The following is a 12,500-nucleotide window of genomic DNA, read 5'->3' as shown; positions in this document are numbered from 1 at the left end:
AGAGGTCCCAGTCTACGTCATGGGAGAGGGGAGTGACGCAGTGGAGGGGACCACGGCTTTGGCTCTGAAAGATCAGTTGGATGAAGGTCTGTATATACATGTCTTGTGTCTCTTTCTTTCTTTCTTTCTTTCTTCTTCTCCTCCTCCTCCTTCTCCTCCTCCTTTTCCTTTTCCTCCTCCTTCTCCTCCTCCTCCTTCTCCTTCTCCTCCTCCTCCTTCTCCTCCTCTTCCTCCTCCTCCTTCTCCTCCTTCTCCTCCTCCTTCTCCTCCTCTTCCTCCTCCTCCTCTTCCTCCTCCTTCTCCTCCTTCTCCTCCTTCTCCTCCTCCTCCTCCTCCTCTTCCTCCTCCTTCTCCTCCTCCTCCTCCTCCTCCTTCTCCTCTTTCTCCTCCTCCTCCTTCTCCTCCTCCTCCTCTTTCTTTCTTTCTTCCTCAGATCCTCTTTCTTTTCCCGCTCTGTGTATTCTTGATTCTGTTTCCTTTCTTCTTTATTTATTTTTTTTCTTCTTTGATTCATTTTCTTAATTATGATGGGTTTGTTGGGTTTTTTTCCTTCTCCACCTCCTCATCGTCTTTTGCCCTACCTTTTCGTCCTTATAATCTCTTTCTTCGCCTTTCTGCCTGAATCCTTGTGCTACTTTCTGAGCCCGTAAAATGTTGTTTGAACGAGATTTAGCTTAACAGAAACTGATGTCATTCTGAATTCAACGAAGCCTTTTCTCATCTACTATCTATTAATTCATTCATTTATTTATTTATTTATTTATTTAGTCATTTGTGTTTCGTTTGACTTCGTTCAGATCTTTTTCATTGCCTACATTTTGTTTTGATTGAATTGACTCCATTGCAGTTTCTTTTGTTCGTTTATTTATTTATTTTATTTTTTTTTTTTTTTATTATTATTTTTTTTTGCAGCGGATGGAAGTTACAAATCATATACTGTTCCTTTTCTTTTTCTTGATTTTTTTTTACTATTCTGGTTCCACCTATATATATATATATATATATATATATATATATATATATATATATATATATATATATATATATGTGTGTGTGTGTGTGTGTGTGTGTGTGTGTGTGGCGGGGGGGGGGGGTGTCTGTGTGTGTGTGTGTGTGTGTGTGTGTGTGTGTTTCATCATCCTTATTTTGAAACAACGATGATTGATTTTGTCTGCGTCGTTCTCATCACGCTCATCAATGTTTCGTGGTTCTACAGATGATGACGATAACACAGAGGACCCTTTCGTTCCGTTCAGCGATGAGGATGTCGACCTTGAGGGATATGCCGATGAAGATGGTGGTGGTGACGATGGGGATTTGACAGGGGAGTCTGCTGGGTCTTCTGGCATTGCCAGTCTGTTCTCTGAAGACGCTGGTTAGTGTACGTGTGCAAGTGTGTGTGTGTTTGCGCGCGCGCGCGCGTGTATGTGTGTGTGTGTGTGTGTGTGTGTGTGTGTGTTCGTTCTTTAGTTTAGCGTAATAATATTCTCGGGGAATAAGGACCCTTTATTTTTGTTAGACGGTAAAAAAAAAAGGGGGGGGGGGAAGGGAGCGGGGAAGGGGAGAGGGAAGAGGAAAAAAGAAAAGGTAGAAAACTACACACAAAAAACAACAACCAAAACCAAAAAAACAAAAACAAAAAAAAAACAAAAAAAAAACCAAACATAACTAACATGCAATTACATTTAACAGTACCAATTCAATAATGATAATAATAATCAGAAACCATTAACACAATTCTGAAGTACATTAAAGGAATGTAGAAATAGGGCTATGAACTAATGCCTGTGAAAGTTCGACCACAAGACCCTCGTCAGAAATAACTTTCCAAAAATCATCTGCAGAATAGGTATTCTCTTTGAAATACTTGGGCAAGAAGGTACGTAACTGCTGACAGTGAAACAAACAATGATGCAAGCTGAACTGCTTACCACAGATGCATGTGACATTTTTACTGTGCTTTGTCTTCAGCGCATCAAGTTTTGTAGGGAAGAAAGTAGAGGTTATCAATCTTGTATAGCAAACTGATCAATTCATTTCATTTTCATTTTCATTTTATCACAACAGATTTCTCTGTGTGAAATTCGGGCTGCTCTCCCCATTGGGGAGAGCGCGTCGCTACACAACAGCGCCACCCTTTTTTTTTTGTATTTTTTCCTGCGTGCAGTTTTACTTGTTTTTCCTACTGAAGTGGATTTTTCTACAGAATTTTGCCAGGAACAACTCTTTTGTTGCCGTGGGTTCTTTTACGTGCGTTAAGTGCATGCTGCACACGGGACCTCGGTTTATCGTCTCATCCGAATGACTAGCGTCCAGACCACCACTCAAGGTCTAGTGGAGGGGGAGAAAATATCGGCGGCTGAGCCGTGATTCGAACCAGCGCGCTCAGATTCTCTCGCTTCCTAGGCGGACGCGTTACCTCTAGGCCATCACTTCACATGGGTCTTCTGGCATTCGGTATCTTTTCTTTAATAATATTCTCGGGGAATAATGTTCCTTTATTTTTTTTAAAACTTTTCCTTCCATCGGTTATGAAATCGACCCCATGCTGATTTTTCTAACAAAGTGTATGCCTCTTTTACGGAAAGACGGACATGTGTTTTTGTCGATTTTTCTGAATCTTGTGCTCCTCTTTTAGCTGCTTTATCAGCAGTTTCATTGCCATGAATGCCCACATGAGAGGGCACCCAACAAAAACTGACCTCAGTCCCTTTAATCCTCAAACAATGTACCAAATGATTTGCCTCAAAAACTAAGTCAGGTCTTGTTTCAAGGCTAAATAATTCTAGAGTATAAAGCACTGATTTGGAATCAACAAAGAATGCTATTTTCGAGAAAATATTGGATGGCTCACTAAATAGTTCAGAGCTTGTATAATAGCAATTACCTCAACCGTGAATATGGAAAGGTGGTTTCCAATAAAGAAATATTTTTCAACTTTAAAGGCAGTAATATAGAAAGCCGCACTCGCATTTTGTGCGCGCTAGCGCGCGCGCGCGTGTGTATGTGTCACTAGATTGTCTTGAAGAAAAACTCTCTCTCTCTCTCTCTCTCTCTCTCTCTCTCTTGTCCCTCCCACTATCTCTCCCCGAATCTCTCTCTCAGATAGGTAGATAATTTTGTGTGTGTGTATGTGTGTGTGTGTGTGTGTGTGTGTGTGTGTGTGTGTGGTGTGTTTGTAAGTGTGTGTGTGTGTGTGTATGTGTGTGTGTGTGTGTGTGTGTGTGTGTTAGAGTGCATGTGTGTGTGAGTAAGTGCGTCCGTGGGTGCGTGGGTGCGTGCGTGCATGCGTTCGTACGTGTGTGCGTGCGTGTGTGTGTGTGTGTGTGTGTGTGTGTGTGTGTTTATGTGTGTGTGTGTGCGTATGCATGCGCGTGTTCGTACATGCGCACCAAATTGAATTTTAATATGTGTACGTATGTGGAGTGATGGCCTAGAGGTAACACGTCCGCCTTGGAAGCGAGAGAATCTGAGCGCGCTGGTTCGAATCACGGCTCAGCCGCCGATATTTTCTCCCCCTCCACTAGACCTTGAGTGGTGGTCTGGACGCTAGTCATTCGGATGAGACGATAAACCGAGGTCCCGTGTGCAGCATGCACTTAGCGCACGTAAAAGAACCCACGGCAACAAAAGGGTTGTTCCTTGCAAAATTATGCAGAAAAATCCACTTCAAATAGGAAAAACAAATAAAACTGCACGCAAAAAAAAAAAAAAAAAAAAAGGGTGGCGCTGTAGTGTAGCGATGCGCACTCTCCCTAGGGAAAGCAGCCCGAATTTCACACAGAGAAATCTGTTGTGATAAAAAGAAATACGAAAAAAAAGATACAAAAAAGTGTGTGTGTGTGTGTGTATGTGTATGTGTGTGTGTGTGTGTGTGTGTGTGTGTGTGTGTGTGTGTCACCTTCCTCAGACCAGTGTCCAGCAGTCCAGGCATTCAGCACCAACTGCAGGTTCGCTGGTCACACCATCGACTTTGAGGCGCGCGCCCTCTGTAACCTCCACGAGATGTGCTACGCCTGTGTGAGTCTGTTTGCCAGTCTGTCTGTCTTGCCTGTCTGTTGTGTCTGTCTTTCCGTTTGCTGTCCATCTGCCTGGCTGACTGACCATCTGTCTGTCTGTCTTTTCTGCCTGCTTATTGTCTGTTTCTGTCTGTCTGTCTGTCCGTCCGTCTGCTTGTCTGTCTGTCTGACTGTCAGTGTGCCATGTGTCTGCCCATCTGTTTGTCTTTCTGTCTGCTTATTGTCCGTCTCTGTCTGTCTGTCTGTCTGTCTGTCTGTATGTCCAACTGGCTTTGTTCCTGTCCACACTTCACAGCAACCACTGATATGAGTTTGTTTTATCGTGTTTGGGTTGACGTGGTGTTGTAGGTTTTTTGTTGTTGTTTTTTGTTGTTGTTGTTGTTGTTTCAAACTGGTTGGACGTTCGGTTTTTTTGTTTTTGTTTTTGTTCTGTTTTTGTTTTGTTTTTTTGTTTGTTTGTTTGTTATTGTTTTTTTGTTGTTGTTTTTTTTGTGGACGCGGTGTTGTTGATTGGACGTGGTTTTTTGGGTTGGACGAGGTGGAGGTTTTTTTTTCTTGTTTTTTTTCTTCTTTTTTTGGGGGGGTGGTGGGGGGGCGGGGGGGTCTTTTTTCTACCTTTTTTTGTGGACGTGGTGTTTTGGGTTGGACGTGGTCGGGTGGGGTGGGGGGAGGGGGGGGGGCTGGTGGACGTGGTGGGTTTTTTCTGTTTTGATTGGACGTGGTGGGTTTTTTCTGTTTTGATTGGACGTAGTGGGTTTTTTTTTGTTTGTTTTGTTTTGTTTTTTTTGGGAGGAGGGAGGGGAGACGGGATTGGTGGACGTGGCTATTTTGATTGGACGTTATGATTCTGGTTGGACATGGCGTTTTGGGTTGGACGTGGTGTTTTGGTTGGACATGATGGGTTTGTTTTGTTTTGGTGTGGTTTTTTTGTTTTTTTGTTGTTGTTGTTGTTTTGTTTTTTTTGGGGGGGGGTTGGTAGACGTGGTGTTTTGGGTTTTTTCTGTGTTGGTTGGACGTGGTGGTTTTTTTGTGGACGTGGTGTTTAGGTTGGGCGTGGTGTTTGGGTTGGACGTGGTGTTTTGGGATGAACATGGTGTTTTTTGGGTTGGACATGGTGGGTTTTTGGGGTTGGGCATGGTGTTTTTTGGGGGTTGGACATGGTGATTTTGGGTTGGACATGGTGTTTTTGGGGGGTTGGACATGGTGTTTTTTTTGGTTTGGACGTGGTGTTTGGGTTGAACGTGGTGTGTTTGGTTGGACGTGGTGTTTTGGGATGAACGTGGTGGGGTTTCTTTTGGTAGACGTGGTGTTTTGGGTTTTTTTCTGTTTTGGTTGGACGTGGTGTTTTTTTGGTGGACGGGTTGTTTTTGGTTGGACCTGATGTGTTTTGTTGAACTTGGTGTTTGAGGATGGACGTGCTGTTTTGGGTTGGAGTTGGAAAAAATAACCACACAAACACACACACGTACGCACACGCACGCACACACACACACACACACACACACACACACACACACACACACACACACACACACACACACACACAAGAAACAGGCAGCAACATAGGCACACACACACACACACACACACACACACACACACACACACACACACACACACACACACACACACACAAGAAACGGGCAGCAACATAGGCACACTCACACACACACACACACACACACACACACACACACACACACACACACACACACACACACACACACACACACACACACACACACACACACAGAGAAAGAAATGGGGTGGGGGCGGGACGGGAGCAGGAATAAACAACTCTGGAGAAAGAAGCAGACAGACAGACAGACAGACAGATGGACGGACAGACAGACAGAAACACAAACAGACGGACAGAGAAAGCAAATCTTCCCCTCCTTCCCTCCCTCCCTCGACCCCTGACCCCACGGAAGAAAAGAGCCATCTACTGCAAGACCTTTCTGCGTCACAGGTTTTCCTTTTTCCACCCAGCGAAAAAACAAAAATAAAACAAGAGAGGCAAGGCCTTCAAGACTCACTTGCGATAAATTAAGTCCGCTAGCATTAATTACAGAGTAATTTCCCCTTTTTTTTTTACTATCTGCGCCAAAACGTTTGCAAAAGAAATAGAAATTCCATGCTGAGCAAAAGAAGTTCCTGTTTGTACAAAAAAATGATAATAATGACTCCTCTTGTTGTTGTGTCAGAATAAGAGGTCAAAGTGCCAAGTTTAGAGAATACAAAAAATATAAATATAACAGTAAATGCAGTTTGCATATGATTAGGCTTCTTTTTTATTTTTTTGTGCCCATCCCAGAGGTGCAATTTTGTTTTAAACAAGATGACTGAAAAAAACTGAATTTTTCCTATTTTTATGCCAAATTTGGTGTCAACTGACAAAGTAAATGTCAGTGTTAATGTTTACCACGGACACACAGACACACGGAAACACACACACACACACACAGACAACCGAACGCCGGTTTAAAACATAGACTCACTTTGTTTACACAAGTGAGTCAATCATTTCATCCTTTACTAGGGACTTGTATCTTTGATAACAAAGCGAGCCCACCGTAAGGTCAGGATGCGCTTGAAGCGACATTATTTGAAACAAAAGTTTTAGAGAAAAACAAAATTAAAAGAAAGATAAGATGATAAAAGTTTCGCGCATGCGTAAACGCGACAAGCGGAAATTGAGTTGGGCCCTGTCTGGAACCTGTGCAATCAGGTTCGGTGGTGGGGGAGGGGGTGGGGTGGAAGGGGGGGGGGGCGCTAGGGGGGGGAGAGGGAGGGGATGGGAGTGGTTAAGAACGGTGGGAGGGGGTGGGGGGGCGAGGCGCACATACACACGCACGCGCGCTTGCGCACGCACGCACGCACGCATACATGCACACACACACACACACACACACACACACACACACACACACACACACACACACACACACACACAGAGTAGCAGTAGTAGTTGTCGAAGTCGTTGTTGTTGTTGTTGTTGTTGTTGTTGTCCGTCTTCTGCAGCGACAAGGGGAAATTAAACCGATGTTACCTTCTTTTTTTTCCCCCTTCCTCGTGTATTTGTAGGTTTTCAACTTGTGAGAATACCAGCTGCTGGGAAAGGATGGGAGAGGGAGACGTAGTAGCAAACACAGTGGCTTATGTCTCCGTTTTGTATTCATTCTCTTGTCGTTGTTGTTGTTATTGTGGTGGTGGTGGTGGCGATGGTAGTAGTAGTAGTAGCTGTTGTTGTTGTTGTTGTTGTAGAAACAGAAGGAGACGGAGGAACAAACACAGTGGCTTATGTCTCCGTTTTGTATTCATTCTGTTGTCGTTGTTGTTATTATTGTGGTGGTGGTGGTGGTGATGGTAGTAGTAGTAGTAGTAGTAGTAGTTGTTGTTGTTGTTGTAGAAACAGAAGGAAACGGGGTACCAAACACAGTGGCTCATGTCTCCGTTTTGTATTCATTCTGTTGTCGTTGTTGTTGTTGTTATTATTGTGGTGGTGGTGGTGGTGATGGTAGTAGTAGTAGTAGTAGTAGTAGTTGTTGTTGTTGTTGTAGAAACAGAAGGAAACGAAGGAACAAACACAGTGGCTTATGTCTCCGTTTTGTATTCATTCTGTTGTCGTTGTTGTTGTTATTATTATTGTGGTGGTGGTGGTGATGGTAGTAGTAGTAGTAGTAGTAGTAGTAGTAGTTGTTGTTGTTGTTGTTGTTGTTGTTGTAGAAACAGAAGGAGACGGAGGAACAAACACAGTGGCTCATGTCTCCGTTTTGTATTCATTGTGTTGTTGTTGTTATTATTATTGTAGTGGTGGTGGTGATGGTAGTAGTAGTAGTAGTAGTAGTAGTAGTAGTAGTAGTAGTAGTAGTAGTAGTAGTAGTAGTAGTAGTAGTAGTAGTAGTAGTAGTAGTTGTTGTTGTTGTTGTTGTTGTTGTAGAAACAGAAGGAAACGGAATAGCAAACACAGTGGCTTATGTCTCCGTTTTGTATTCATTGTGGTGGCGTTGTTGTTGTTATTATTGTGGTGGTGGTCTGGGTAGTAGTAGTAGTAGTAGTAGTAGTAGTAGTAGTTGTTGTTGTTGTTGTTGTTGAGTAGTAGTAGTAGTAGTTGTAGTTGTTGTTTCGAAAGAGAAGGAGGTGGAGTAGCAAATATAGTGGCTTATGTCTCCTTTTTGTATTCATTATGTTGCCGTTGTTGTTGTTATTGTGGTGGTGGTGGTGGTTGTCGTAGTTGTAGTAGCAAGAGAAGAAGGAGGAGGAGCAGTAATAGTTGTAGCAGTAGTAGTAGCAACAACAAGAGCAACTGATATATTTTCATGTTTATCCTTTAGTAGTAGTAGGAGGAGGAGAAGGAAGAGGAGGAGGAGGAGCAGCATCAGCATCAGTAGTAGTAGTAGTAGTAGTAGTAGTAGTAGTAGTAGTAGAAACAACTAGAGCAACTGATATATTTTTATGCTTATTGTACTGTATTGCATTATATTGTATTGTATTGTATTTTCTATTTTTATCACAACAGATTTCTCTGTGTGAAATTCGGGCTGCTCTCCCCAGGGAGAGCGCGTCTCTACACTACAGCGCCACCTTTTTTTTGGGGGGGGAGGGGGGGGCTGGGGGTAGGTGGGGGGGGGGGGGGGTATTCTTTCCTGCGTGCAGTTTCATTTGTTTTTCCAATCGAAGTAGATTTTTCCACAGAACTTTGCCAGGAACAACCCTTTTGTTGCCGTGGGTTCTTAAACGTACGCTAAGTGCATGCTGCACACGGGACCTCGGTTTATCGTCTCATCCGAGTGACTAGCGTCCAGACCACCACTCAAGGTCTAGCGGAGGGAGGGGGGGGGGATATCGGCGGCTGAGCCGTGATTCGAACCAGTGCGCACAGATTCAATCGCTTCCCAGGTGGACGCGTTACCTCTAGGCCATCACTCCACATCCTGTTTTAGTAGTAGTAGTAGTAGTAGGAGGAGGAGGAGGAGGAGCAGCAGCAGCAGCAGCAGCAGCAGGTAGTAGTAGTAGCAGTAGTAGCTCTTGGCAATCAATTTTCGGACAGACAGACAAACAGACAGGCAGATTCAGGTCTGCAGCACTTCTTGAAGCAAGGGCAATAAAATTGTCGAGTTTCTTTTCTCTGGCTAGAGTACACAAACCTAGAGTAAATATTTCATTTCCCCGTCTACCACAGATCCTCTCTCTCTCTCTCTCTCTCTCTCTCTCTCTCATGTACGCACGCACGCACACACACACACACACACACACACACACACACACGTGTGTGTGGAGTGATGGCCTAGAGGAAACGCGTCCGCCTAGGAAGCGAGAGAATCTGAGCGCGCTGGTTCGAATCACGGTGCAGCCGCCGATATTTTCTCCCCCTCCACTAGACTTTGAGTGGTGGTCTGGACGCTAGTCATTCGGATGAGACGATAAACCGAGGTCCCGTGTGCAGCATGCACTTAGCGCACGTAAAAGAACCCACGGCAACAAAAGGGTTGTTCCTGGCAAAATTCGGTAGAAAAATCCACTTCCATAGGAAACACAAATAAAACTGCATTCAGGAAAAAATGCAAAAAAAAAAAAGGATGGCGCTGTAGTGTAGCGACGCGCTCTCCCTGGGGAGAGCAGCCCGAATTTCACACAGAGAAATCTGTTGTGATAAAAAGAAATAGAAATACAAATACAAATACACACATCAAGAATCGATATTTTCCCCTTTCCGCTTCCCCTTCACCCCTGTTGTGATTGTCACCAGCTAAGTATTTTCACGATTTAACTAAAGCGTTAGCAACCATTACTACATGCAATAGGAGGCTGCAGAAGGAGCAACCAGTGATAGGCTACGCACTAGAGGAGACCCTGCACTGATGCCGAGGCATTTCGGGTGATTAGATCTCGATAATCAGGGAAACACATTATTGTATTGTATTGTATTGTATTGTATTGTATTGTATTGTATTGTATTACTTTAAGTACCACAAGATTTTCTCTGTGTGAAATTCGGGCTGCTCTCCACGGGGAGAGAACGTCGCCTCAGCGCAGCGCCACACCGTTTTTGTTGTTTTGTGTTTTTCTACGTGCAAGTGTTTCACTATCCGAGTGGATTTTCCAACAGACTTTCGAAAAGGACAATCAACCCCCTTTTGTCGCCGTGGGTTCTTTTACTTGCGCTCAATTCACGGTGTACATGGGACCTCGGTTTAGGCGTCCACACCCACTTTTCAAGGTCTAGTGAAGGGAGAGAAACGTTCAGGCGAGTGATATATATATATATATATATATATATATATATATATATATATATATATATATATATATGTATATGTATGTGCAACATTAAAAATTAGAGCTTTCTAAAACCACCACCCCACCTCAAACACATACAGTTTTATAGCATAAAAGATTATCCAAGACTGTTTTTTTTGTGTCTGTCTGTCTGTTCTCCATTACATTATGAAAAAAGGAAAGACATCTGGGCCTGGATTTGATAATCAATCTCTCTCTCTCTCTTTCTCTCTCTCTGTGTCTCTGTCTCTCTGTCTGTCTGTCTTTCTCTCTCTCTCTTTCTCTCTCTCTCTCTCTCTCTCTCTCTATATATATATATATATATATGTGTGTGTGTGTGTGTGTGTGTGTGTGTGTGTGTGTGTGTGTGCGTGCGTCTGTGTGTGTGTGTGTGTGTGTGTGTGTGTGCGTGTGCGCGTGTGTGCGCGCGCGCCCGCGTTTATTCCGTGCCCTCAGAATCTCTCGCTTCCCTAGGCGGCGAGGCGAACTAGGTAAGCAACAAGCTAGTTACCCACACCACTCCATTATCACATCAAAGCAAATTGTTATCAGACACACAGACGGTGGACGAGGAGGAAAAGTGTTGTTTGTGGTAATGGAAGAGGTGCCTGCCCAGCGTTTTGTGATGGCAGTCGGTCCACCGGCCGAAATGAAAATGAAACCGTCGGAAATAAAACAAATGAATAATGAACTGATCACCGTCTATTGCTTTCTCACTCAGCAGGCAATACGCGGCAACTGCAGCGTCCATGAATAATTTGTTTCTTTCGTCGTCCACGCTGAGAGAGAGAGAGAGAGAGAGAGAGAGAGAGGGAGAAGATACTGGGGGTCAGTGTGTGTGTGTGTGTGTGTGGGTGTGTGTGTGTGTATGTGTGTGTGTGTGTGTGTGTGTGTGTGAAGGAGAGAGACAGAGATAAGATACTGGGGGTCTGTGTGTGTGTGTGTGTGTGTGTGTGTGTGTGTGTGTGTGTGTGTGTGTGTGTGTGTGTGAGGAGGAGTGGGGGGAGTGGAGGAGGTAGGGGTGGTGGGTAAAGAGAAATAAGAAATGGTAAGATATACGCTTAGAAACAGACAAGTACGCATGGAAACAGACAGACAGACAAACAAACATGCAGAGTCGATCAGAGACGGAGGGAAACAGAAGAGAGGGACAGGAGAGACAGGTAGAGAGACAGACAGACAGAGACAGAGAGAAAGACAGACAGACAGACAGACAGGGAGAGACAGAGACAGAAAGGAAGAGTCGGAAAGTTATAAAGACAGGAAGAGACAGAGTGGAACGAACAGACAGACAGAGAAAATTAGAAACGAATAAAGAGAGACAGACAGACAGACAGACAGACAGACAGAGTTAGCAAAAAATTTAGAATTAGCAAATGTCACACTGCACACACACACACACACACACACACGCACGCACGCACTCACTCACACACACACACACACACACGCACGCACGCACGCACACACACACACACACACACACACACACACACACACCTCCCACACGCCATATCGATTAGGTGATAAAGGGGAGGGATGATTGGGGTGCAGAGGTGACAGGTGCCCCCTGAGAGGGGAGAGAACTCGATAGTATGGGGGGAGTGAGGGATGATAGGGGAGAGAGAGAGAGAGAGAGAGAGAGAGAGAGAGAGAGAGAGAGAGAGAGAGAGTTAACAAAAAATGTTAGAATTAACAAATGTCACACTGCAGGCATTCACACACACACACACACACACACACACACACACACACACACACACACACACACACACACACACACACACACACGCACACACACACACACACACACACACACACACACACACACACACACACACACACACACACACACACACACGCACGCACACACACACACACACACACACACACACACACACACACACACACACACACACACACACACACACACACACACACGATAAACAAACAGAAATATAAAATCAATCAATACGTGAAACAGGATCATGCTGGAAAACAGAATGAAACAAAAGGCAACAAACAAGAGGATAACACAAAACAGTGGGTGGCTTTGGCCAACGTCACTGCAGGAAATCAAGATATGACGTAATGTGATATGAATTTGAAATGTAATGAATCAAATAGGTCTTCTGTTTTATCTCAATCGAACAGAATAAAATGAGAGATCACAACATGAACAAGAAAACTGGTTTAACTCTC

At 44.1% G+C, this 12,500-nt stretch overlaps 1 protein-coding gene across 3 annotated transcripts in view; it reads left to right on the top strand.

Annotated features, from left to right (window-relative positions):
• LOC143289223 (uncharacterized) overlaps positions 1–12,500 on the top strand; it is a 151,205-nt gene that overhangs the window by 132,266 nt on the left and 6,439 nt on the right. For all 3 annotated transcript variants that reach the window (XM_076598183.1, XM_076598181.1, XM_076598182.1), the window contains 3 exons: positions 1–86; positions 1,217–1,375; positions 3,911–4,020. The exon at positions 1–86 is cut by the window's left edge and continues 117 nt beyond it. In XM_076598183.1, the coding sequence (XP_076454298.1) occupies positions 1–86; positions 1,217–1,375; positions 3,911–4,020 (355 nt within the window). The remainder of the gene's footprint in view (positions 87–1,216; positions 1,376–3,910; positions 4,021–12,500) is intronic.

The sequence above is a fragment of the Babylonia areolata genome, chromosome 13 (assembly GCF_041734735.1).
Source record: "Babylonia areolata isolate BAREFJ2019XMU chromosome 13, ASM4173473v1, whole genome shotgun sequence".
Lineage (NCBI taxonomy): Eukaryota > Metazoa > Mollusca > Gastropoda > Neogastropoda > Buccinidae > Babylonia > Babylonia areolata.
This window is presented reverse-complemented; position numbering and strand designations above follow the sequence as displayed.